This window comes from Polyodon spathula, chromosome 43 (assembly GCF_017654505.1).
Source record: "Polyodon spathula isolate WHYD16114869_AA chromosome 43, ASM1765450v1, whole genome shotgun sequence".
In the NCBI taxonomy this organism is placed as follows: Eukaryota; Metazoa; Chordata; class Actinopteri; order Acipenseriformes; family Polyodontidae; genus Polyodon; species Polyodon spathula.
The window spans coordinates 355277-382674 of record NC_054576.1 but is presented as its reverse complement, the minus strand read 5'-3'; the positions used below and the strand labels follow the sequence as shown (position 1 = coordinate 382674).

The 27398-nt window shown below is 40.0% G+C and overlaps 1 protein-coding gene and 1 gene segment (V, D, J or C); both read left to right on the top strand.

Moving 5' to 3' along the window:
* LOC121305398 (immunoglobulin kappa light chain-like) overlaps window positions 1-14358 on the top strand; it is a 322019-nt gene extending 307661 nt beyond the window's left edge. For 6 of the 31 annotated variants that reach the window (XM_041237038.1, XM_041237048.1, XM_041237032.1 and 3 more), the window contains 2 exons: window positions 12331-12368; window positions 13754-14358. In XM_041237038.1, coding sequence (XP_041092972.1) covers window positions 12331-12368; window positions 13754-14094 — 379 coding nt within the window. In that variant the 3' untranslated portion in view covers window positions 14095-14358. Of the gene's footprint in view, window positions 1-6253; window positions 6327-6505; window positions 6819-11382; window positions 11421-11723; window positions 11731-11766; window positions 11805-12330; window positions 12369-13753 lie in introns of those variants that run through there. The other 25 variants (XM_041237022.1, XM_041237046.1, XM_041237026.1 and 22 more) reach the window with 10 other exon arrangements.
* LOC121305437 lies at window positions 1084-1888 on the top strand. The segment is given in 2 exon segments: window positions 1084-1452; window positions 1576-1888. Coding segments are annotated over 2 exon segments (351 nt in total).
* Window positions 14359-27398: the final 13040 nt, after the last annotated feature.

The following is a 27398-nucleotide window of genomic DNA, read 5'->3' as shown; positions in this document are numbered from 1 at the left end:
TAGTTATAGTGTAAGTCTTACTAACTTTAATTTTACACATTACTACATTTCCACTAGCTGCACCAGGTAAGATAGTTAGAACACAAGGCTTAGTTGTTGCTTACAATGTATCCATCCCTTTGAGTGGGTGGAATCTATTGGTAGAATCACATTTCAAGACGGCTCGGCAGCTGTTGCTGCTTCTCTTTCATGCTGATTTTAACAGAGTTTTTCGGCGTCAGCATATCTTGCGAGGCCGCATACATCCTCTTGACAGTTAAGATATTGACATTGATGCCGTTTTAGACGAGAGAATATTCTGATCACTGATTATGTGTGTGTATATAATAGGTGAAATGTGAATACAAATACAAATGTATTCACTGAAATGTACAATTCTTCATTCATATCACTGGCACATGGCATGTAGATTTTGCATGTAGGTATATCCATTAGGGTAGGCTTTTTATAACAATTTCCATATTAAAATTGGATGCATTTTGATAATATTTTAAGGTAAATATGTTATTTAATATAAATTACAAATACATTAGAGAATGAGCATGTCTACAAATGAGTTGGCAAAGAGGCAATGCAATATTTATAACACATTCATAATATTCACTTGAATTCCCTACATCACAGACTCCACACTGATTCAGCCTCATTCCAAATGAAAGAAACACAATCTTTCTCAAAACAACATATCAATACAAGAGCCATGTGTTTCTCAGTGAGCTGGGATTGCCAATGCAATGGAGTGTGATCAGTCACTGTGTGCGCCCTTTCACACACACCAATCAATAAATCAATAAAGAAATCAACACATGAGTGTTCTACATTTTCCCCAGGCTTGTTAAATATTAGCATGATTGAAATCATGAAAAAACACTCATAACAGTTCAAGGTATCTCTTGGAAAGGCCTGTGAAAGACAGTCAAGTAAATGTTACATTTAGAAGAGGAAGAAGCTGTCAAAATGAGAACAATGACAAGAACAATGACAGCTCCATTACTTGTACAGCAGCAGCAACACATGGGAAGGTATAACACTAGGGTTAGGGGTAGGGCACTACATACCCTTTAATTCTCAATAGGATTGAAATAATGACACAAACAGAAGCATTATTGTCAGTTTAGACAGACACACAGATTAGACAGCAGTGATATACTGAGAGCTTTGACTGGGGGAAAAATAGAAGAAAACAGTAAAAGTGGCCCAACCCTATGAAGCCCCACTGGTGCTCACGGCTCAGATCTCATGTAACTGCCTGGGACAGGATTTGTATAAAGGAAGGTGCTTTGCATACCTGTGCCTGCCTCACTGCTCTGCACAACAGCTAGAATAACTGCACTGCTCCATTGCTCAGGGGTTTTAAAGCTGACAGTTGAGCCCTTTCACAGTCACTGAGACACACAGAGAGCATGGCTTCACTGGGGCTCCTCCTCTGGACACTGGCACTCTTTGCTCATGGTAAGAAATCATCATTCTTATTAATTATTATTAATATCAGCGCTTCCTCAGCAAACAGTGGAATACAGTTAATGGACGAGGCTGTTGACTCGGTGGGTTGATGTTCTGTGTTTTTATCTTCAGAATCCAGCGGTCAGATTGTCCTGACTCAGAGTCCCACAGTGGAGTCTGTCTCTATAGGAGGGAGTGTCACTCTGAACTGCAGATCCAGTAGCTCTGGTTTTACCAGCAGTCTAGCCTGGTATGTGCAGAAACCCGGAGGAGCTCCTAAACTCCTCTTCTCTTCACTGAATAGCCGAGTCTCTGGAGCTCCAGCTCCATTCACTGACAGCAGCTCAAGAACAAACTTCATGCTGCCCATCAGTGGAGTCCAGGCTGAAGATGCAGGAGATTACTACTGTCAGCAGCACTATAGCTTCCATTAATGTGACCTTTAAGAGACATACTGCATATGTTAATATTGACCACAAGAGGGAGCCAGAGCACCACTGCTGTCCATAATGTAATAACAGTACAGTAATAAGATCCTCACACCCAGTCATCTAAACACTACAGTGTGGTCTGTGTCTGGAGGAAGGAGCTGCTCACAGTGATGCATGCTGGGAAACACTGACTCTAATATCTCCACACTTGGGATTCATTTCCCCTTGATTCCACCCCTGGCAGTGAGGGAGAGAAACAGATCCTCAACTTAACATGAAACTCCTTTTGGCTTCGACTTCATTTTAAACAAAGTAAATCAAACCATCAGACACAATCCTACCTGACACACAACACAGACTGCAAATATTTACACTGGCCAAAATAGAAAGCCAGAACAGCCCTCCTTTTTATAATGTAATAACACAGTAATAAGTAAGTAATAAGTGAGTACTAATCATGGGTTTATGAAATAGCGCTTTTGTTAAACAAAGCAAGGAGCACACCAGCTAGTGTCGAATAGTTATACACAACATAGAAATGTTTGGAAATAAGTACACTCGTAAATGCAGCATGCTGGAAAATAAAGCTGCCTCTTTTTGGCGAGCTCATTTCAAACAAGAAAACATGCCATTGTTTCCAGTTCATTCGTATGCACACACATTTACACAGACACAGCACAAGCACAAACACAAGGCTTCCAAATTAAAACACAGACATAATGAAACACCAACAGTGCTCTGCTTTTCACAGCAAACCTGCACCCATCACTGTTTGTACATCAATACAGAATTAATAAGGAATGACATTTTACAGCTCTGAGATTCTGACAAACTTCCAACATGTGATGTTTATCAGTACGAGATGTTGCAATGTTGACAGTTGTGTGCAATGAGACGTGGTTAAGGCTGGCGTTCGAAGGGTCGTCAGTAGGGACATTGATACCTTGGAGTAGGGGGAGTGATAGACCCTTCACCTTCGGTTCCATGGAGTACTGGTTAACACTCTGAATCTAGTGAGTTGAGTTCAAATCTGAGTGAACCTGAGGTTTTACCTTCTATTCAAAATAAATAAATATATCAAGTGAATTTGCCATTAATGTTTGTGTAACTGAAGCATGTGATCGAACATGTGAGATGAATGCAGATTTCCATGTCTGAGGTGGAAATGCATGTTTAGTTTCATTTGCAGGAATGTCCCGTGGTTAGTTTTGGAGTGGTGCATGGTATGGGAAATACATTACCCTGCTGAAAGCCTCTGCTGCAGGTTTGAAGTGACGCGGGGCACCGTGGCTTAGATGCTCAAAGCCTGACTGACGTAACCTAGAGCAGAAAATGTCTGTTTCTTGGTCTCAAACAGTACTACCTGAAGTGAGACTGACCAAACTACTGTAGTTTTACCAATGGATAATCCTAGCATGCATATATTCAAGGAAATATAAGATTATAAATAATCAGTAAATCATTTTATTAAAACAGAGACATTTTATTTGGTAACTGTCATAGCATAAAATGGACATTAACAAAATAAGTCTTCTGAAATAAAGAGGCAATTCTACATGTTGAACTACACAAGATAATGAACAGTGCATGGTCCTCAAATGTAAGGAAACAATTTACACCACTCCTATTCTACCCTCTACTAGAACCCCAAAAATGACGTGCCTGACAGAACCAGGTCCTGTAACTGACGTCCCCGCTGTGAAAAATGCATGGAAGTGAACACAGCGCAAGCTGAAGCACTCACACAGTTAAGTGTCTGCAGAGTTTGTAATGTTTTCTTGAAAGGAATCTACTCCCCGGGTATTCACAGGTACTGCTGCATCAATCCTTTAGAGAACAGATGAAGCGAGGCACCACGTTACATCCTTCTGTGTAGCCCACTTCCAGCCCCCTTTGCATGGATGCACAACACTGAGGAGCTCCTCTGGGAGGGCCGGTATGATTTCTTCAGCTCTGCCAGGGGAACACTTGCCTTCATACATAACAATGCAGTACTCATTTACTGCCAGTTCACTGCTTTTGAATGGATACTTTGCCATAGCTGTTGCTTGATCCACAATGCCAAACACACTGACCACTTTCCAGTCAGGATGAATTTCTTCCAGAAATAGACCTACTGTTCTGACCTCCAGTTCAGTGTTGCTAAGTGAAGTAGCATAGTGAATGCTGTGCATGTTTGAGGTTTTCTTTGGACAGTTCTGTTCCAACCTGTTTGTCCATTCATCTTGTGCCTTCTTTACCACATGCTTTGTATATAAATGATGCACACATTTGGGCATGCTTCTTTTACCACCTTAGTAAATTCTTCTGCTGTGTTGACAACAGCATGCTTTTGCAGAATGCGCCTCCAAACTGCACGCTTTACTTTACCTGCAACTCCATCAACTGGCCCTTTGCCGTGTGCTGTGGCAAAAAAGCTCCAATCAGCTCGATGCAGACTACAGTGTACATTGCTCGGCATGGTAAGGGTGGACAAGATGAATCTGTTTTTAATTTGGCTAGCAGCACCATCAGAAAAGAGGTGCAAGTTAGAGATGTTGGCTGAAGTTGAGGCTTCATCAAGAATAGCCCGATTGTAGCAAACAACTGCAAATGTGTCATGTTGCCGTTCATCACTGAGCACAGCATAAGAAGCACTAACAGACTGAGCTGTGAGAACTGCTGGAAACAGAGTCCCTCCTTCTGTTATCCACTGAGCTGACATTATCTAAGATTGCTGCTTTATAGTGAAGTGTTCTGAGAAATGTTGCTGAAGTATAGCTTTACATTCATTTCAATTCATCTTCAGTGACTTGATTTGGTGAAGCTGCACCTTGGCAATAAAACTGTGGCTGCGCAGAATGGTGCGCTGGGTTTGAGCTCCTCCTTGGCATCGTGTAATGTTGACTCAAGCAGTTCCTTTTTATTATTACCCATCTATTGGTAGTAGTGTACAATTGTATCTTCATTACCATTGCCTTGTATTAGCTGATTGACAGAACAATAAAGGTCTTGGCATCTGTCACACTGGCCAAGGCAACATTTCCTCTGCCAGTTGCAAAGTAACCCAATGACCAGGAGATTTCAATTAGGGATATTCTGGCAAACCTTTTTCAATCCCTTTAGTAGCATCTCTGTGTTCTCACGGTAACGACAGACAGACAGGTTGAACGTGCACAGGGCGCAATGCTGCAAACTTTTTTGATTTTCCGATTTTTCCATCAGGATATTCATTCTTGAAGAGGCGATGAGCTTCAAGAACCCATAGAATACACAAACCTGACATTCTGTTTCACTCACTTCAGCTCTTTCTGTGGAAGCGTGCTTCTCTACCAGAGCCAAACCAAATGCAGTTGCCAGTTTCTTTACCATTATAATTTTCTTCCTGGGGCTCTTTGGAAGTGCCTGGTTTACTCCACTTACTGCCTTCCCCAGTGACTGAGCTGAAAAGAAAACTTTTGACAGTGAGTTTGTCAAATGATTCTCCTGAAGTTGTGATTCTGGTTCATGTCATTTTTAAAGATTTCTCCTTTACTTTCTCATTGTTTCTTTGCTCTTTTCTGCTTCCCTTTTCTTCCTCCCTATACTCCACTTGCATAATTTCTGCTGCTCTCTGTTCCTCTGCTTCATCCCTACTCTTTTCTCTTCTCACATCCTTGCATGATATCCACACATTCTTTCTACTGCAGGCACTGGAAGCATTTTCCAACTTTTATCTAGATAAAAGAAAAAAGGAGGGCTAATTCAGCCAAATAAAACACCGAATTCAATACATCTTTTAAAGGAATTTATCATGTTCTTTACTTTTTTTAAATATTCATGGTAAGTTCAGCTAGCCGAGCCTGTTATGGTATGATAATCTTAATCAGTGTAGACTGCTCTATACTGTGTGACCACAAGAGGGAGAGAGAGAGTAATAAAACGATGCTCTTTAATCCAGAGCAGTGGTTCTTAACCTGGGGTCCTCAGAGACAGTCCAGGGGGTCCACAGGAAAAAACTGGAAACTTTTCACTCAACATTAGCAATGTGCAAAATCAAAATGTTTGCTGCTTGAATGGATTTGATTTCACAAAGTTTATGATGGATCTGTTAACCTGCAGCTCTGATTTTAATATTTTGCAATTAATGATTATTTATACTGTGTAACAAAGCTACATAATCACAGCTGTAGCTAAGATGAATGGTTTGAGAGAAGCTATTAATTCCCAAGTGACAAAGAAACTGCATCAGATAAAAATGAGTTTAAACTTAAGAGCACTGCTTGGCTAGAAGTGGCTGCTGTGCCAAGGAAGACAATTTGCATAGAAAAGACACTTTGCATTGGCAGCACATGCTTCAGTGCTCTGGGAGTGTTTATAGCCCTGTGAGTTTAACACTTCATGATTGAGAGCTGCCCTTCATGGCAACAGAATCCACAACAACAATGACTTTTATCAGCATCTTCATCTGGGCACTTGTCATCTGCACTCAGGGTAAGAATCATTTAGAAAAATGCATTTACAAAAATATCTGTTTCAGGGACAATTCTTACATAAGGGTTAAAAGAAAAATGAGTGAACTGAAAAAAATTAAAAGGCTGAAATTTATTGTGTTTCATCATTTAATTAAATGATTTATTATAATATTCTATTTTATGATTTATTATTTTCAGAATCCAGTGGACAGTATACTGTGACTCAGACTCCAGCAGTGAAATCTGTTCTCCCAGGAGACACAGTCGCTCTGAGCTGTAAAGTCAGCAGCGCAGTGTACAGTAACAACCGCCTAGCCTGGTACCAACAGAAACCTGGAGAAGCTCCCAAACTCCTGATCTATGCTGCAAGTACCCTTCAGTCTGGGATCCCAACTCGTTTCAGTGGCAGTGGATCTGGGACTGACTTCACTCTGACCATCAGTGGAGTCCAGGCTGAAGATGCAGGAGATTACTACTGTCAGAGTTACCACTACCCCAGCAGTAGCTGTGTTCACACAGTGCTACACACCCGTACAAAAACCTCCCTCAGCTGGACTGCACAGCGACTGCACTGCTGCAGCTGGGACCTACTGCAGGTGCTGAGGGTGAAGGCAATGAAACGGGACACGGCCTGTGGAGGAGCTCAACTGCACACAAACACACTGAGCTCAATAACAACACACAGTCACATGTAGGTATGGATTCAATATTAGTCTATTTAAACAAACTGATTTTGTTGTGACTACAGGGTCCTCTAGTAATGTAGTGATGATACCATCTATTCTAAATTCTGAAACATCATTCAGTTATTCCAAGAATTGAAACTATGTATCTCACATTTTATATATCTGATTCTCATATGAAGATGTTCATGAATCCTGATGCCTAAACTTTTCATTAAGGATATGGAAGCTGTTAAGAAATGAATGAATGAATGCTCTGATATAAAAAGCCACAGGTCCCTTTTTCAAAGCTAAAGACAGTGTAATTGCAGCTGTACAGGATCTGCTGTGGCTCCTCAACAATGAACAGGGACTGAAGGCAGCCGGTGTGTCTAATTAAAGACACAGGAGAGGAATGAGTTGAATCCAGTGAGCCCTCAATCAGGAGCTGGGATGCAGTAGTGAGGGAGAATGGAGAATGCCATGAGGAGAGTTATTGTACAAGAACAGAGCAGCAGTGAACAGCAGTCCTGCACAGTGGAGCCCCTCTTCTCTCAGTGTCAGTCCAGTATTGCAGCTCTCTAAAGGGCTCCACTGACTCCACACATCACACAGCTCACTGCAAACACAGCAGCTCTACACACTGACACTGCACTGCTCCAACCTCAGAGAGGGGGGCTCTTTTAAACCTGGATTCTGTGGGTTCACACAGTGACCACGGCTCATTTTATAGAGCCTTTCACACCCACAACCCTTCCTTTATGAACAGCACAATATTTATGAACAGATTTGAAAACAATGTAAAAGTGCCCCCAGCCCCTCCGCAGCACACCCAGTGCAGCACTGCCCCTCACACTGACCCCCTGTCCCATACTGCACACTCTGGGGCTTCAACAAGAGCAGCAGTGATTCAGGGGCTGCAGGACACAGACATGGGGAAGAACTGGGACTGCAGAGCAACACACAGCTAGGAAATGCTCATAAATGCTCACCAAGCAGTCCATGCAGCTCCTAGTCGAGGCCCTGGTACTGTCAAGCCTAGAATACTGCAGCTCCCTCCTGGCCAGCCTCCCTGCATCTGCGTGTCCATCTGCTCTAGCTCTCATTCAAAACTGTGCTGTTTCCTCTTCCTCGTATCTCTCACTTTGTTCCCCTAAAGCATTCCCTCCACTGGCTCCCTATTGCTGCTCGTATCCAATTCAAACTCCTGTACTTGCCTATAGCAGTGCTGTTAGTTTTGAAGTTACAGAATCGTAAAGGTCCCAGGAGGGCGCTAAACGGTGGGAGAGATCTGACGTTCCCTTAATATTGCTGCATTGTGAAGACGCATGTCGACGCATATCCTGACCTCTTCAGGCTTCTTTTGGTACTGCTGCGACTGGTGAAACGCATGGCGTTGGGCCAGTGACTGTTCCCATGATTCCCAGCTGTTGTATCTGGTCGAGTTTTTGTTCCACTTTCTTCCTAGCGTGGAAAGGGATTCTTCTGTGTGGCTGTACTACTGGTTGCACGGTTGTGTCTATGTGCAGTTTGACTTGAAAGTCTTTTAGTTGACCTGTTCCGTTGAATAACTCTGAGTGTGCTGCAATTCGAGGATGCTCCATTGACGTGCATTTCTTCAGTGTTGTGGCTGGTATATAGGGGATTACGTTAATCAGTCCTAGTTCTGATGCTGTGTGGGAGCTGGGTAGTGATCCGTTGTTTCCTTCACTACAGAGAATGTTGCAGGTGTGAGTTTTCCACTTGATTCTGCAACAGTGTCCAACTTGTCTTTCAGCTCTAACACTGCACTGGATGTTATTTTGATGCTTGCTTTCCTTCGCTTCAGTTTAATAAAGTAAATTCACACTGGCTCCGGAATCTGTCCTAATCTTCGCTGGTATTTCTTGTATGTTGCTTATGGTTAGCGGTTGTTTAGGGTAGTTTGCATTGCATACAGTGTTTACACATTCTTCTGTGCTGGAAGATTATTTTTCGTTCTCAGTCGTTTCAGTTTCGTTGTTAGTTTTAGATAGAACTTTGTTGATCGTTGGTTTTCTTTTGTATTGTGATTTGGTCTTTGCTGCCCTCTTGTGGTCTTGAGCGGCAGTGCTTCACGAAATGATCCAGCTTTCCGCAGGAGTTACACTGTGTGCCTCTAGCAGGGTAGCATGCTCGCCCTCCTTTGTGTGGGAATGTGCCTCCGCAGTTGTAACAGGTATTGTTGTTGACTTGTATTTTGCTTGTGTTTTGTTTTTCGAGTTGTCAGTGTCAGGGTTAATGTGGTTTATCATCGCGGCACCCGTGTGCTTTCCGTCTGCGTGTGTGCTGTCTGTTCAATATCTTTCGCTTGAAACTCGGACATCTCTAATGTTCTCCCGAAAGCGAGTGATGCGGTTCAGGTTAATGCGGGTTCTCTGGACGCTTTACGTCGTCCTCTCGTTAAGAGCAGCTTTGTATTATTTGTGCTTTTATCTCTCTCGCAGTGCCCTCACAGTTGGCTGCTTGCTGTCTCAGTGGTGTGCGGTCGGCGGCTACTCATCCAATAAGTCTCCTGCCTGTTGTGTTGTTTCTCTAAACACATGCTTTTCATATTCAACATTCGTTTTCAGTATAAAATATTCATTTCACTTTTGTACTGCTTGCTTGTCGTTTTCAGCGTCGCCTGTACTGGTCAAGGTATCAAATATATCACACACCTTTTCTCAAAAACATGCAATGCAATGCCATGGCCCGTTCTTGTATGCTGTCTTCTACACTGGACGCAATTAGAAAGTTCTCAAATCTCTGCAGCCATTTATTCCATCTCGACCCTACAGAGCAGGGGTCTGTGTCAATATCAAAGTCCAGGAAAGCCTGAAATCCCGTTGCTTGCCTTGTATTGTGTTTTTTTTTACTTACACATTTCGGTGCGTTCTTTTCTTCAGAATCCTCGTCGCCAGTGCAGTGTTGTGAGGGCTGTGAATGCTGCAATGAAGACAGAGACACACTATGGTAATATAAGTAACTGTTATATTAGATTCTCGCTCTCTCTCCACCTACCCAGCTGTGAACTGAGTTTAACTGGCATTCCTATCTAGTCACGTCATGCACTGTTTGTCAGACTGTGTTCATACGTCACTGACATGTAACACCCTGCTATCCAGTCTTTACTAGACTGGAGTCACTTCATCACCTCCACGTCATGTAGATGCAATGCAGAATCTGGCGCTCCACCAGCGCTGTTTAAATCAGCTGGACCCGGTGACAGGAGAGGGCTGCAGACACTTTCATGAGCTGAATTAACAAGGTGACCGGTGTGAAGCACGTTACTTCAGTGGCAAGCCCGTGTGGACATTATCACCTCAAAGACCTGCTTCTGCTGAAGACGCTTCTATGCGCGTTCAAAGGAAAGGGTTACAGTTACTGAGGCTCCACGCTTTGAAACCTTTTCTCTCTGTGTTTTGATTGTTTTGGAGTTCAATGAAAACCGCGATGTTGCATACAGAATCCAAACCACCTTCTGCAAGAACATTTCAGCGGGAATGCATCCGAAATGAATTTTAGAATAAGAGAAAGAGATTTTTATAAGCATATAGAATGTTGAGGTAAGTGTTATTATTATTATTATTATTATTATTATTATTATTATTATTATTATTATTATTATTATTATTATGTTGATGACACTCATGAAATGAGTTGCCAGGTGTTTGTGTTGTAATTGTAATGCATGCAGGGAGATTTGACTTGGAGTCCCCCTGTTTGTATACCAGATCAGTACTGTCCTTCATATATGTATTGATTAAGGGTTGAATTAGAGATTGCTTGATTGGGAAACACGTATAAAGATGTTTGTCTGTTGTGATTGTAATGATGCAGGGAGATTTTGAAGTCTCATTTCTCAGTTGAGTTTACCAGCATGTGGAGGCTTTATTATTATACGATAAAAGAAAAGGTTTTCAAAACAAACTTGCATAATATAGATACAGAGTCACACATTGAAAATCTATTTGTGAAGTATAGCATTGCAAATGCGAACCCCTAATGAGATCTTAATCAATAATAATGTCAGTTTCAACATGTTCAAAGACTAAGAAGTGAGCCAGTGAAGTACAGAGACAGAAGTTGAACACCATGAGCTGTATCTGCGTTTCATTTCAATTACTTTGCATTTCATTTTAGTCTTTAAAATCTATCCTGACGTCAATGCTGTGAGGCTACAGCAAGTAAATGGGCTTGTTTTATAATCTATCCTGAAGTCAATGCTGTGAGGCTACAGCAAGTAAATGGGCTTGTTGTATAATCTATCCTGAAGTCAATGCTGTGAGGCTACAGCAAGTAAATGGGCTTGTTGTATAGCTGAGTCCTCAGAATAGAGGAGTAGGATCTGAGAGACACACTTGAGCACGGCAGGGTTTTTGTACAGGGGCTTGGTGAGAATGAATCACTGTGGTGGACTTTCGGGCCCGGGACCAAGCTGCTTGTGAAATGTAAGTTATTGCTTTCATTCCCTTAACCAGGCAGGTTGCATTGTTGCATTTATTAACATGTATTTATTAACAATTGCACATTGCTGTCTTTACTGTTTTCATAAATTCCTATTTATAATATAGTAGACTTGACTGAAAAGAGGGGTACTCTGCAAAATAATAAGAAAAACAAGAACATTATTATTATTATTATTATTATTATATTATAATAATAATAATAATAATAATAATAATAATAATAATAATAATAATAATAATAGCAGCATATCCAGCACGGAGGCTTGTACCCTGTGTTAAGTGCAGGCAGAGTTTTTGTACAGCGACTGCATTAGCTCAGATCACTGTGGTACACTTTTGGACCCGGGACCAAACTGGTTGTGAGATGTAAGTCTGATTTATCAATACAGTTTACCAGCATGTCGAGCCTTTATTGTGTTTTTGTTTTGTTATTTAAAAAAAAGAACAAGTAAGTTTGAAAATTGGTCAAATGTCGAATTTATTGTGAGAATATCCAACCCAGTGAGCAGCCGAAGAAGAAAAAAACATTTAAGGTGTTCTGCATTGCTCTGTTGTATTATTATTATTATTATTATTATTATTATTACAGTGTGTTGTGTGCTCTTCAATAGTCAGGTTATCTGTATTTCTTTGGCTTGGTATAGACTCAGTAAGAATTCATTTTGCGAGGCTCTGTTAGAATTAATCGCCGTGTCGTTCTTTCGGGCACCAGACTGCTGGTGAAATGTAAGTATATTCTTTGCATTGGTTTAGCCAGGCAGGTAGTTGTTGTATTTTTATCATTTGATCAGAAGTATATTCTGGATTAGTCTTCTAGTCGCACTGAGCTGTGAGTCAGTGTGTTAATTGAGGGAGTTTTTGTACAGCGGCTGCATGGGCTCAGATCACTGTGGTTAACTTTCGGACCCGGGACCAAGCTGCTTGTGAAATGTAAGTCTCGTTTCTCAGTGCAGTTTACCAACGCCTTTATTTTTCTTATTTGTTTTTTGGAAATAAAAAATAAAAAAAGAAGTTTGAAAATTCGTCAAATTTAGAATTTAGAGTGAAAATATGTTGAGCCGCTAAAGAAAAACGATATTCTTTTTTCCTGCATTTCTCTATTGGTTTATTATTATTATTATTATTATTATTATTATTATTATAGCATTGTACCTGGTATTGAATAGTCGTTGGTTCTCTGCTCGATGCTTGTGTTAGTTCCAGTGTTGCAGCCCGTGCAATACCTTCAGGCAGGGCTCCAGGCTCGTTATAATATGTACGTTTATTATTTGCAATGGCTTAGCAAAGCGAGTCATTGTTGTATTTTTAACATTTATTCACACATCAGTTTTTGATTTGGCTTCCAGTCACACTGAGCTGTGATTCCTCCTTGTATGATTTCACTCAGAATAACGAGCTGCTAGTTCTGGGGTTTAAGAACTCCAGTTCGCTACAGCTGCCAGCTATTGAACAACACAAACTAGCTGTAAATGTTTAGTTGTTCAAAAGACTCTTTAAACTTTATGATCGACTGTCTTTAAATATGTATAAATCTGTTTGCAGTGTGATAAAATAACAGTGTATGAATGTGTTTTTGAGAATAAGAAAATCATATGCATTTAAAAATACATTTTCTCATCTAAATCTAAAATGCATTGAGGAAAATCAAGCAGTGATGCACATGTTTATAAAATAATAGAAAATAGATAGAGCGCAGATGTGCTTAGAAATGTTTACCCTGGTTTGTCCATTTTTGAGAGTGTACTGTCCACTTACCCTTCTGTGAAATAGGAAGTCTTTGTGACTGCAGCTTGTTACACTGAGCTTCAAGTGGAGAGCCTCACATGTTAATGCAATACACAGTTCAACGCACACAACCAGGTTTGATACACTGTACATATATTATGTATCCCTCAAAATAGAGCCCTGTTGTAAGTAATAATATCCAATCTATCAGTATGTTATTTATTATGCTATTAACAGTTATAGATTGTGTATAATAACACTAAAAGGCAGCACACTTATTTTGTGCTGTAACATGTTTCAAGAAAGTTAGAATTCATGTTATTACACGATCCATATTTATAACCAGTTATGACAGATCCTTAAACTAATATAGTTATAGCATGACCGTCTGTTGTACATGTGCCTTTGTAACTGTTTCCTGTGCTATTAAATCATGCCATGTGCTGTACAATGAGCTCTTATTTCATGCAGTGCTCAGAAGGGTTCGAAGGAAGGGTACATCCTTGTATGATGGATCAGGAATCTGAAATCTCTAAAACCCTGTAAGTCAGACACAGTTAAATAAATTTTGCTTTTCTTGTTTTCCACAGCTGGAAGCCCCATTGCTCCTTCCTCCGTCTCCGTGATCCCTCCCTCCATGCTGGAGCTCAACACAAAGAACAAAGCCACCCTGGTCTGCCTGGTGAATAATTTCTACCCCGATGCCGTGGATATCAAGTGGAAAGTGGACGAGGTGGTCCAGACCAGTGGTGTGCTGACCAGCTCAATGAAGCAGAAGGACGGCAAATACAGCGCAAGCAGCAGCTTGACCCTGACCAAGGCCCAGTGGGACCAGAAGGAGAAGTACACCTGCGTTGTGACCCACGAGGCCGTGAGCACTCCAATGAGCGAGACCATCTACAAGAGCCAGTGCACACTGTTGGATGCCTAGAGGGAGAAAGAATCCCGCTGCTTGTAATGTCCAGCTTTCTTTGGGTATTAATTAGGAGGGTCACTGCAATGTCTTCATGTAAGAGCAGCAGACAGTGTTCGAATGGGAAGGGCCCAGTGTGCCTGACCCTTATGGTTGATTTCCTTCTATTCGCTGTGTAGTAGTGCATCGTCTTTTGTTGTTTTGCTTGTCACTGTTAATCTAATAACAATTGTATGTTTTGTGTGTTTTTCTCTGAGTGTAGTAATAAAACATTAAAAAAAACATATTGGCTTGTTGAATTTGTGTTTTATCATCAAACTATAAAACTGTGGACATGAGCTTACGAAATGAATTCTTCTCTCTAAGGAACATCCTTCTGAGTGTGAGACACGATGGTTGGTGATGCTCACCCTTCTCATAGATTTCTGGTTTTGCTAAAAGTCTAAAAGTCCACGAAGCACTGAATCCTGGGAGACATTTGCACCAGCTCTAGAGGAGCCATACAATAAATACATGAATAATAAAGAGACCAATGACATGCCCCCACAAAGAGAGGAGCTGCTGAAAAACAACAAGTCTCATTAAATACTACTGAAACAAACGTGCTAAATACTTAGCTGGAATCTCCAATGATAAATACTTAGCTGGAATCTCCAATGATAAATACTTAGCTGGAATCTCCAATGATAAATACTTAGCTGGAATCTCCAATGATAAATACTTAGCTGGAATCTCCAATGATAAATACTTAGCTGGAATCTCCAATGATAAATACTTAGCTGGAATCTCCAATGATAAATACTTAGCTGGAATCTCCAATGATAAATACTTAGCTGGAATCTCCAATGATAAATACTTAGCTGGACTCTCCAATGATAAATTCTAAACAAAGATTCTGAATACTTAGATTGAAGGCTCCAATGGTACATTCTTAGAGGCAATCAATCGATCGATCACCTCAGTGCTTTACAGATAAACAACAACAACTAAATCAAGTAAAAAATAGATGCCAAAATACAGACATTGCCTTAAATTAGAAACAGTAAAAGAGTAAAACAAGACTTTTTAATTAGCGCTTTAAAAGGCACTGATAAAAACAAGTAGTACAAAAATAAATGCAAAATAAAAATATGCACTAAAACAGGCTGATGAAATGCTCCCTTTAAAATAAATACCCAGATGAGAACAATTACATTTTAATCTTCATTTCAAAGCAGCAAGAGGTGGTGCAGCATCCCTTCCACATTGTGGCAGATCATTCTACAGCTGACCGCTCTGCCACCTGCCTTCTCTGTATCCAAGAACACTTAGAAACACCTTCGTCCTGTGATCTAAGAGAGCGGCTCGGGGCATGTGGGCTCAGCAAATCTTTTACATATAGGGGAGCAAGTCATTTAAAGCTTTATAAGTTAAAAGCACCTTAAAACCCTTAAAAAGCCAGTGCATCCTAAATTGTGTTTGTGCTCCTTGTGTGCAAGATGCTGCAATAAAACAGGAGTCATGTGTTTGTGCATCAGTCTTCAAGAGCACTGCAGTAATCAATCTGAGATGTTATAAAAGCATGCATCAGTCTCTGAAATACCAGAGAAAAAGCAGCATTGCAATAATCAATCTGAGATGTTATAAAAGCATGCATCAGTCTCTCAAGAGCACTGCAGTAATCAATCTGAGATGTTATAAAAGCATGCATCAGTCTCTCAAGAGCACTGCAGTAATCAATCTGAGATGTTATAAAAGCATGCATCAGTCTCTCAAGAGCACTGCAGTAATCAATCTGAGATGTTATAAAAGCATGCATCAGTCTCTCAAGAGCACTGCAGTAATCAATCTGAGATGTTATAAAAGCATGCATCAGTCTCTCAAGAGCACTGCAGTAATCAATCTGAGATGTTATAAAAGCATGCATCAGTCTCTCAAGAGCACTGCAGTAATCAATCTGAGATGTTATAAAAGCATGCATCAGTCTCTCAAGAGCACTGCAGTAATCAATCTGAGATGTTATAAAAGCATGCAGCAGTCTCTCAAGAGCACTGCAGTAATCAATCTGAGATGTTATAAAAGCATGCAGCAGTCTCTCAAGAACACTGCAGTAATCAATCTGAGATGTTATAAAAGCATGCAGCAGTCTCTCAAGAGCACTGCAGTAATCAATCTGAGATGTTATATCTTCAGTCTCTCAGCATCCTGCAGACTGAGAACATCTTAGTTTAGCAATACTTCTTAAATGTAAAAATACACTTTAGTTACATTCCTAATGTGAGACTCAATCAAAGATCTGGATCCAGCCTGACACCCCTGTTTCTCATTCCACCCTTCAGCTCAGAGGAGAAACTATCCAATGTAAAATCTGATGGATTCATAGTCTTGTGTTGATTCTGTGATCCCAAAAGCATCAGTTCTATTTGATGTGAGTTCAACATTGCTTAATGTCAGCAAGACAGCTAGTCAGAGTATTGAGAGATAAAGATAACTGAGTATCATAACGATGGCAATGTACCTCATGTCTGCAGATACTGTCTCACAAGGGTAGCAGCATATACAAGGAAAACAAAACTGGACCAGGAACAGAACCCTGCCGGACACCACGTGTAACTGCAGATAAAAAAAGATGATTCTTCTGAATTTTAACAAATTGAAACCTGTTTGAAATATAGGATTGAAACCAAGACAGGACGCAGCCTGACAGCCTCACTAGATTATCAATCACAATAGGATGATCAGTAACGCTGCTCTTAGATCTGGAAGTATAAGAGCTGAGGCTGAGCTCATATCAGAAGATAACAGCACAGCACTTACTCTGACACAAGTCAGCTGCTACTCTGGATAAAACCTTGGGGACCAGCGAGAGATTAGAAACGGGCCTGGAATTGTTAAGAACTTTTGGATTCATAGTCATTTTTTTTTTTAAAGCAGTGGTTTTACTAGAACTACCTTAAAGGAGTTGAACAGTACCACAGCACAGGGCTGAATCACACCAGCAGAGTCCTATGAGACACAGCACAGGGCTGAATCACACCAGCAGAGTCCTATGAGACACAGCACAGGGCTGAATCACACCAGCAGAGTCCTATGAGACACAGCACAGGGCTGAATCACACCAGCAGAGTCCTATGAGACACAGCACAGGGCTGAATCACACCAGCAGAGTCCTATGAGACACAGCACAGGGCTGAATCACACCAGCAGAGTCCTATGAGACACAGCACAGGGCTGAATCACACCAGCAGAGTCCTATGAGACACAGCACAGGGCTGAATCACACCAGCAGAGTCCTACGAGACACAGCACAGGGCTGAATCACACCAGCAGAGTCCTATGAGACACAGCACAGGGCTTTCAGCAACACCAGAGTCTGTCCTGCCTGAGACAAATCACACACCAGCACCAGAGTCTGTCCTGCCTGAGACAAATCACACACCAGCACCAGAGTCTGTCCTGCCTGTGACAAATCACACACCAGCACCAGAGTCTGTCCTGCCTGAGACAAATCACACACCAGCACCAGAGTCTGTCCTGCCTGTGACAAATCACACACCAGCACCAGAGTCTGTCCTGCCTGAGACAAATCACACACCAGCACCAGAGTCTGTCCTGCCTGAGACAAATCACACACCAGCACCAGAGTCTGTCCTGCCTGTGACAAATCACACACCAGCACCAGAGTCTGTCCTGCCTGAGACAAATCACACACCAGCACCAGAGTCTGTCCTGCCTGAGACAAATCACACACCAGCACCAGAGTCTGTCCTGCCTGTGACAAATCACACACCAGCACCAGAGTCTGTCCTGCCTGAGACAAATCACACACCAGCACCAGAGTCTGTCCTGCCTGAGACAAATCACACACCAGCACCAGAGTCTGTCCTGCCTGAGACAAATCACACACCAGCACCAGAGTCTGTCCTGCCTGTGACAAATCACACACCAGCACCAGAGTCTGTCCTGCCTGAGACAAATCACACACCAGCACCAGAGTCTGTCCTGCCTGAGACAAATCACACACCAGCACCAGAGTCTGTCCTGCCTGAGACAAATCACACACCAGCACCAGAGTCTGTCCTGCCTGAGACAAATCACACACCAGCACCAGAGTCTGTCCTGCCTGAGACAAATCACACACCAGCACCAGAGTCTGTCCTGCCTGAGACAAATCACACACCAGCACCAGAGTCTGTCCCGCCTGAGACAAATCACACACCAGCACCAGAGTCTGTCCTGCCTGAGACAAATCACACACCAGCACCAGAGTCTGTCCCGCCTGAGACAAATCACACACCAGCACCAGAGTCTGTCCTGCCTGAGACAAATCACACACCAGCACCAGAGTCTGTCCTGCCTGAGACAAATCACACACCAGCACCAGAGTCTGTCCTGCCTGAGACAAATCACACACCAGCACCAGAGTCTGTCCTGCCTGAGACAAATCACACACCAGCACCAGAGTCTGTCCTGCCTGAGACAAATCACACACCAGCACCAGAGTCTGTCCTGCCTGAGACAAATCACACACCAGCACCAGAGTCTGTCCTGCCTGAAACAAATGAACATTAAATCACAGGGCATAGCAGTGAGAATACAGGGCATAGCACATTAAATACAGTGAAATACAGGGATAGCACATTAAATACAGTGAAATACAGGGCATAGCACATTAAATACAGTGAAATACAGGGCATAGCACATTAAATACAGTGAAATACAGAGCATAGCACATTAAATACAGTGAAATACAGGGCATAGCACATTAAATACAGTGAAATACAGGGCATAGCACATTAAATACAGTGAAATACAGGGCATAGCACATTAAATACAGTGAAATACAGGGCATAGCACATTAAATACAGTGAAATACAGGGCATAGCACATTAAATACAGTGAAATACAGGGCATAGCACATTAAATACAGTGAAATACAGGGCATAGCACATTAAATACAGTGAAATACAGGGCATAGCACATTAAATACAGTGAAATACAGGGCATAGCACATTAAATACAGTGAAATACAGGGCATAGCACATTAAATACAGGGCATAGCACATTAAATACAGTGAAATACAGGGCATAGCACATTAAATACAGTGAGATACAGGGCATAGCACATTAAATACAAGGCTAGGATGTGAATTCTAAACATTGTGGATGTGTGTGTCATACAGAATCATATGAATAAGAGGGAGTGAAAAACCTGAAATAGCAAATTAGACAACAGCTAATAACAGATATCAGGCTTGAAGAGCATTGAAAGCAAGAGAGAACAGGTGGGTCTTGAGAGTTGATTTGAAGCGAGCGACTGTGGGAGCTGCACACACTAGAGCTGGGAGAGAGATCTCTGTATTTCACTGTATTTAGTGTATTATGCATTGTTCCTCACTATCTTGTATAGTGTTTTGTGATGGTGATCCACTATGAAAGGCGCTATATAAAATAAAGATTGATTGATTGATACCAGTGTAAAATAACCCATCCCCTTGGAAAATATGTATTTCTTCTTATAATTAGAGGCATTGAGGCTGTTTCTAGATGTTTAATAATACTAATGATACTAGTACTAATAATAATAATAATAATAATAATAATAATAATAATAATAATAATAATAATAATAATAATAATAATAATAATAATAATAATAATAATGCAGAAGTCTATGATAACGATCTACAATGATTTATGTTAACAGCAGATTACAATGCAGCTGAGCTGTGTGCTCTATAGACTGTATCAGGATCGGACTGCCTGCTTTCAGACCTTGTCAGATTCAAGAGATGCTTCACAAGAGCTATTTGTCGTATTGAAAACTGTACGCTTGCTCAGACTTATGAATTATCTGTTTGTAAATTTATTCCAAACCCCTTATGAATCATAACCACACCAGGAAACATAATTATTGATTGAGTGTGTTCACATTACATTATTTGAAACACGAACGCATGGAAATTATAATTATGACATGACAAGAAGAAAAACACGCTTCTCTTACGTAATTCTGATCATTTTAATAAGCTCTGTATTATTCTGTCTGCTTTTGATGTTCATGTTCTTAAATGCACGCTGTTCCAATTGAAAATGCGTTACAGCATGTAGCATGTAGCAGTTCTCAGAGTTGAAAAGGTAAGAAAGAAGCAGTCTTGCTGCTATTTTAACAGAGGGCTCACATGTTCAGGGCTGCAGAGAGGGGCCTTGATACTGAATACAGGAAGGGACTGGAATACTGCATGTAAAAAAGGAATAATATTGGGAAGGGGTTGCTTCATTTCTATTCTTTATATTGTCCCTTAAAGTAGAGCAAGGCGTGCTTTAACTCTTGTGAATATACTCATCTAGGCACCTTCAACATCTGTGCCATTTTCCATTCTAATTTGGGAATCATACCAATCAGAGTGAAAAAGAAAACACTTGTTATTAGAGATATGCAAATCTTTGTACTAGAATTTTCTGTTTCCACTTAACAACTTATAGTTTCAGACCCAAAAATACCCGAGTGCTTGAGAGCACCTGTGAGCCACCTCGCTTCACTAGCTTAACGACACAGGCAGGCAGACTCACTCGCTCGCTCACACAGAGTATTTCGGGCCCTGTTTGCATACGGGCAAGGCTCTAAGAACCCCCTGAAAGCTCTGATAGTGAAGTGGTATCAGGTGGCAGCAGATGATAAGAAACCACACAGTAAAAAAGAATGCCACGTCCCTTCATATCACAACCTTGCAAACAGAACTGGACACAATGAACTTAACAAGCAGTGCTCTGCATTGGCTGCTTGTGTGGATAAATAATGATGACTGATTTAAAAAAAAAAAAGCAGAATGCATAAATTACTATGGGTGGGTGTGACTGCATTATATTATTTTAACATCAAAACACTGGGACATAATAATATTGATATCCACCCCCTCACACACACATACATATTGCTAAGGTTTGGGTTCAGAATAATATGTTCCACTTGAACTGTACGCACATGAAATGCATCTGAATCAGATCCTCTTTGTCAAGCTGTTGCCTGCCTGAGCGCACAGTGTTACTGTTGCCTTGCTTGTATTGATCGATACGATAGGCGAGTTCATCAAAGTTTTCTATTGCAACAGAAACACAAAATAACAAACCCCTTATGATTGCTAACCAGCCCTCACTGAATCGCCCTCGTTCACTTTAATAGCTTGAGTTAATATTGAATTACCCTCGTTCAGTTTAATAGCTTGAGTTAATATTGAATTACCCTCGTTCAGTTTAATAGCTTGAGTTAATATTGAATTACCCTCGTTCAGTTTAATAGCTTGAGTTAATATTGAATTACCCTCGTTCAGTTTAATAGCTTGAGTTAATATTGAATTACCCTCGTTCAGTTTAATAGCTTGAGTTAATATTGAATTACCCTCGTTCAGTTTAATAGCTTGAGTTTAATATTGAATTGCCCTCGTTCAGTTTAATAGCTTGAGTTAATATTGAATTGTCCTTGTTCAGTTTAATAGCTTGAGTTAATATTGAATTACCCTCGTTCAGTTTAATAGCTTGAGTTAATATTGAATTACCCTCGTTCAGTTTAATAGCTTGAGTTAATATTGAATTACCCTCGTTCAGTTTAATAGCTTGAGTTAATATTGAATTACCCTCGTTCAGTTTAATAGCTTGAGTTAATATTGAATTGCCCTCGTTCAGTTTAATAGCTTGAGTTAATATTGAATTGTCCTCGTTCAGTTTAATAGCTTGAGTTAATATTGAATTACCCTCGTTCAGTTTAATAGCTTGAGTTAATATTGAATTACCCTCGTTCAGTTTAATAGCTTGAGTTAATATTGAATTGCCCTCGTTCAGTTTAATAGCTTGAGTTAATATTGAATTACCCTCGTTCAGTTTAATAGCTTGAGTTAATATTGAATTACCCTCGTTCAGTTTAATAGCTTGAGTTAATATTGAATTGTCCTCGTTCAGTTTAATAGCTTGAGTTAATATTGAATTACCCTTGTTCAGTTTAATAGCTTGAGTTAATATTGAATTGCCCTCGTTCAGTTTAATAGCTTGAGTTAATATTGAATTACCCTCGTTCAGTTTAATAGCTTGAGTTTAATATTGAATTACCCTCGTTCAGTTTAATAGCTTGAGTTAATATTGAATTGCCCTCTTTCAGTTTAATAGCTTGAGTTAATATTGAATTGTCCTTGTTCAGTTTAATAGCTTGAGTTAATATTGAATTGTCCTCGTTCAGTTTAATAGCTTGAGTTAATATTGAATTACCCTCGTTCAGTTTAATAGCTTGAGTTAATATTGAATTGCCCTCGTTCAGTTTAATAGCTTGAGTTAATATTGAATTACCCTCGTTCAGTTTAATAGCTTGAGTTAATATTGAATTACCCTCGTTCAGTTTAATAGCTTGAGTTTAATATTGAATTACCCTCATTCAGTTTAATAGCTTGTGTTTAACTCTGGTTTGTTTCTTTAGTAGGTGCATTTTCCTTCAATAATGATACCAGAGCAGGGTTTCGTTCAGATAGTTTCATTTGTTCTAAGCCACATGTAAGTTATATTGATTCATCATCTTCAATGCTGGTCAAATAGATTTTTTTAAGGAATTACAGAATTTCACATCTATAAAAACACAATCACTTAAGGATATTAAGGTACTTAACAAAATGGGAAAAAATCCTTAAAAATATATATTATCAGATCATAAGAAAGGTTACAGATGAGAGGAGACCATTAAGTCCATCTTGCTCGCTTGGTTGTTAGTAGCTTATTGATCCCAGAATCTCATCAAGCAGCTTCTTGAAGGATCCCAGGGTGTCAGCTTCAACAACATTACTGGGGAGTTGATTCCAGACCCTCACAATTCTCTGTGTAAAAAAGCACCTCCTATTTTCTGTTCTGAATTCCCCTTTGTCTAATCTCCATTTGTGACCCTGGTCCTTGTTTCTTTTTTCAGGTTGAAAAAGTCCCTTGGGTCGACATTGTCAATACATTTTAGAATTTTGAATGCTTGAATCAGGTCACAGCATCGTCTTCTTTGTTCAAGACTGAACAGATTCAATTATTTTAGCCTGTCTGCATATGACATGACTTTTAAACCCAGAATAATTCTGGTCGCTCTTCTTTGCACTCTTTCTAGAGCAGCAATATCCTTTTTGTAGCGAGGTGACCAGAACTGAACACAATATTCTAGATGAAGTCTTACTAATGCATTGTACAGTTTTAACATTACTTCCCTTGATTTAAATTCAACACTTTTCACTTCTTTCTTCAGTTTCAGTATCTTCCATATGATATTTATAATGTACATTTTTATTCCTGTGGTACCTGCGTGCAGTACCTTACACTTTTCTCTATTAAATGTCATTTGCCATGTGTCTGCCCAGAAATCTTGTCTAGATCATTTTACTGCTGCAAAGTTGTTCGCCACTCCTCCTATTTTTGTGTCAGAAATAACAAGTTTGCTTACTATACGAATCTAACATTAATCCAGAACCAATAGAGAGGAAATAACAACAGATCCGAAGAACGCATCCAGAACCATTGAGGTTTCTCCTCTAGAAATAACAACAGATACGAAGAACACATCCAGAACCATTGAGAGAAATAACAACAGATACGAAGAACACATCCAGAAAAGCATTGAGAGAAATAGCAACAGAACAGATACATCCAAGAACACAGAACACATCCAGAACCATTGAGAAATAACAAAGATAACAATCCAGATACGATAGAACACATCCAGAACCATTGAGAGAAATAACAACAGATACGAAGAACACATCCAGAACCATTGAGAGAAATAACAACAGATACGAAGAACACATCCAGAACCATTGAGAGAAATAACAACAGATACGAAGAACACATCCAGAACCATTGAGAGAAATAACAACAGATACGAAGAACACATCCAGAACCATTGAGAGAAATAACAACAGATACGAAGAACACATCCAGAACCATTGAGAGAAATAACAACAGATACGAAGAACACATCCAGAACCATTGAGAGAAATAACAACAGATACGAAGAACACATCCAGAACCATTGAGAGAAATAACAACAGATACGAAGAACACATCCAGAACCATTGAGAGAAATAACAACAGATACGAAGAACACATCCAGAACCATTGAGAGAAATAACAACAGATACGAAGAACACATCCAGAACCATTGAGAGAAATAACAACAGATACGAAGAACACATCCAGAACCATTGAGAGAAATAACAACAGATACGAAGAACACATCCAGAACCATTGAGAGAAATAACAACAGATACGAAGAACACATCCAGAACCATTGAGAGAAATAACAACAGATACGAAGAACACATCCAGAACCATTGAGAGAAATAACAACAGATACGAAGAACACATCCAGAACCATTGAGAGAAATAACAACAGATACGAAGAACACATCCAGAACCATTGAGAGAAATAACAACAGATACGAAGAACACATCCAGAACCATTGAGAGAAATAACAACAGATACGAAGAACACATCCAGAACCATTGAGAGAAATAACAACAGATACGAAGAACACATCCAGAACCATTGAGAGAAATAACAACAGATACGAAGAACACATCCAGAACCATTGAGAGAAATAACAACAGATACGAAGAACACATCCAGAACCATTGAGAGAAATAACAACAGATACGAAGAACACATCCAGAACCATTGAGAGAAATAACAACAGATACGAAGAACACATCCAGAACCATTGAGAGAAATAACAACAGATACGAAGAACACATCCAGAACCATTGAGAGAAATAACAACAGATACGAAGAACACATCCAGAACCATTGAGAGAAATAACAACAGATACGAAGAACACATCCAGAACCATTGAGAGAAATAACAACAGATACGAAGAACACATCCAGAACCATTGAGAGAAATAACAACAGATACGAAGAACACATCCAGAACCATTGAGAGAAATAACAACAGATACGAAGAACACATCCAGAACCATTGAGAGAAATAACAACAGATACGAAGAACACATCCAGAACCATTGAGAGAAATAACAACAGATACGAAGAACACATCCAGAACCATTGAGAGAAATAACAACAGATACGAAGAACACATCCAGAACCATTGAGAGAAATAACAACAGATACGAAGAACACATCCAGAACCATTGAGAGAAATAACAACAGATACGAAGAACACATCCAGAACCATTGAGAGAAATAACAACAGATACGAAGAACACATCCAGAACCATTGAGAGAAATAACAACAGATACGAAGAACACATCCAGAACCATTGAGAGAAATAACAACAGATACGAAGAACACATCCAGAACCATTGAGAGAAATAACAACAGATACGAAGAACACATCCAGAACCATTGAGAGAAATAACAACAGATACGAAGAACACATCCAGAACCATTGAGAGAAATAACAACAGATACGAAGAACACATCCAGAACCATTGAGACAACAGATACGAAGAACACATCCAGAACCATTGAGAGAAATAACAACAGATACGAAGAACACATCCAGAACCATTGAGAGAAATAACAACAGATACGAAGAACACATCCAGAACCATTGAGAGAAATAACAACAGATACGAAGAACACATCCAGAACCATTGAGAGAAATAACAACAGATACGAAGAACACATCCAGAACCATTGAGAGAAATAACAACAGATACGAAGAACACATCCAGAACCATTGAGAGAAATAACAACAGATACGAAGAACACATCCAGAACCATTGAGAGAAATAACAACAGATACGAAGAACACATCCAGAACCATTGAGAGAAATAACAACAGATACGAAGAACACATCCAGAACCATTGAGAGAAATAACAACAGATACGAAGAACACATCCAGAACCATTGAGAGAAATAACAACAGATACGAAGAACACATCCAGAACCATTGAGAGAAATAACAACAGATACGAAGAACACATCCAGAACCATTGAGAGAAATAACAACAGATACGAAGAACACATCCAGAACCATTGAGAGAAATAACAACAGATACGAAGAACACATCCAGAACCATTGAGAGAAATAACAACAGATACGAAGAACACATCCAGAACCATTGAGAGAAATAACAACAGATACGAAGAACACATCCAGAACCATTGAGAGAAATAACAACAGATACGAAGAACACATCCAGAACCATTGAGAGAAATAACAACAGATACGAAGAACACATCCAGAACCATTGAGAGAAATAACAACAGATACGAAGAACACATCCAGAACCATTGAGAGAAATAACAACAGATACGAAGAACACATCCAGAACCATTGAGAGAAATAACAACAGATACGAAGAACACATCCAGAACCATTGAGAGAAATAACAACAGATACGAAGAACACATCCAGAACCATTGAGAGAAATAGACAACAGATACGAAGAACACATCCAGAACCATTGAGAGAAATAACAACAGATACGAAGAACACATCCAGAACCATTGAGAGAAATAACAACAGATACGAAGAACACATCCAGAACCATTGAGAAATAACAACAGATACGAAGAACACATCCAGAACCATTGAGAAATAACAACAGATACGAAGAACACATCCAGAACCATTGAGAGAAATAACAACAGATACGAAGAACACATCCAGAAGAACAGATATCACATCCAGAACCATTGAGAGAAATAACAACAGATACGAAGAACACATCCAGAACCATTGAGAGAAATAACAACAGATACGAAGAACACATCCAGAACCATTGAGAGAAATAACAACAGATACGAAGAACACATCCAGAACCATTGAGAGAAATAGATACGAAGAACACATCCAGAACCATTGAGAGAAATAACAACAGATACGAAGAACACATCCAGAACCATTGAGACAACAGATACGAAGAACACATGAACCATTGAGAAATAACAACAGATACGAAGAACACATCCAGAACCATTGAGAGAAATAACAACAGATACGAAGAACACATCCAGAACCATTGAGAGAAATAACAACAGATACGAAGAACACATCCAGAACCATTGAGAAATAAACAACAGATACGAAGAACACATCCAGAACCATTGAGAGAAATAACAACAGATACGAAGAACACATCCAGAACCATTGAGAAATAACAACAGATACGAAGAACACATCCAGAACCATTGAGAGAAATAACAACAGATACGAAGAACACATCCAGAACCATTGAGAGAAATAACAACAGATACGAAGAACACATCCAGAACCATTGAGAGAAATAACAACAGATACGAAGAACACATCCAGAACCATTGAACAACAGATACGAAGAACACATCCAGAACCATTGAGAGA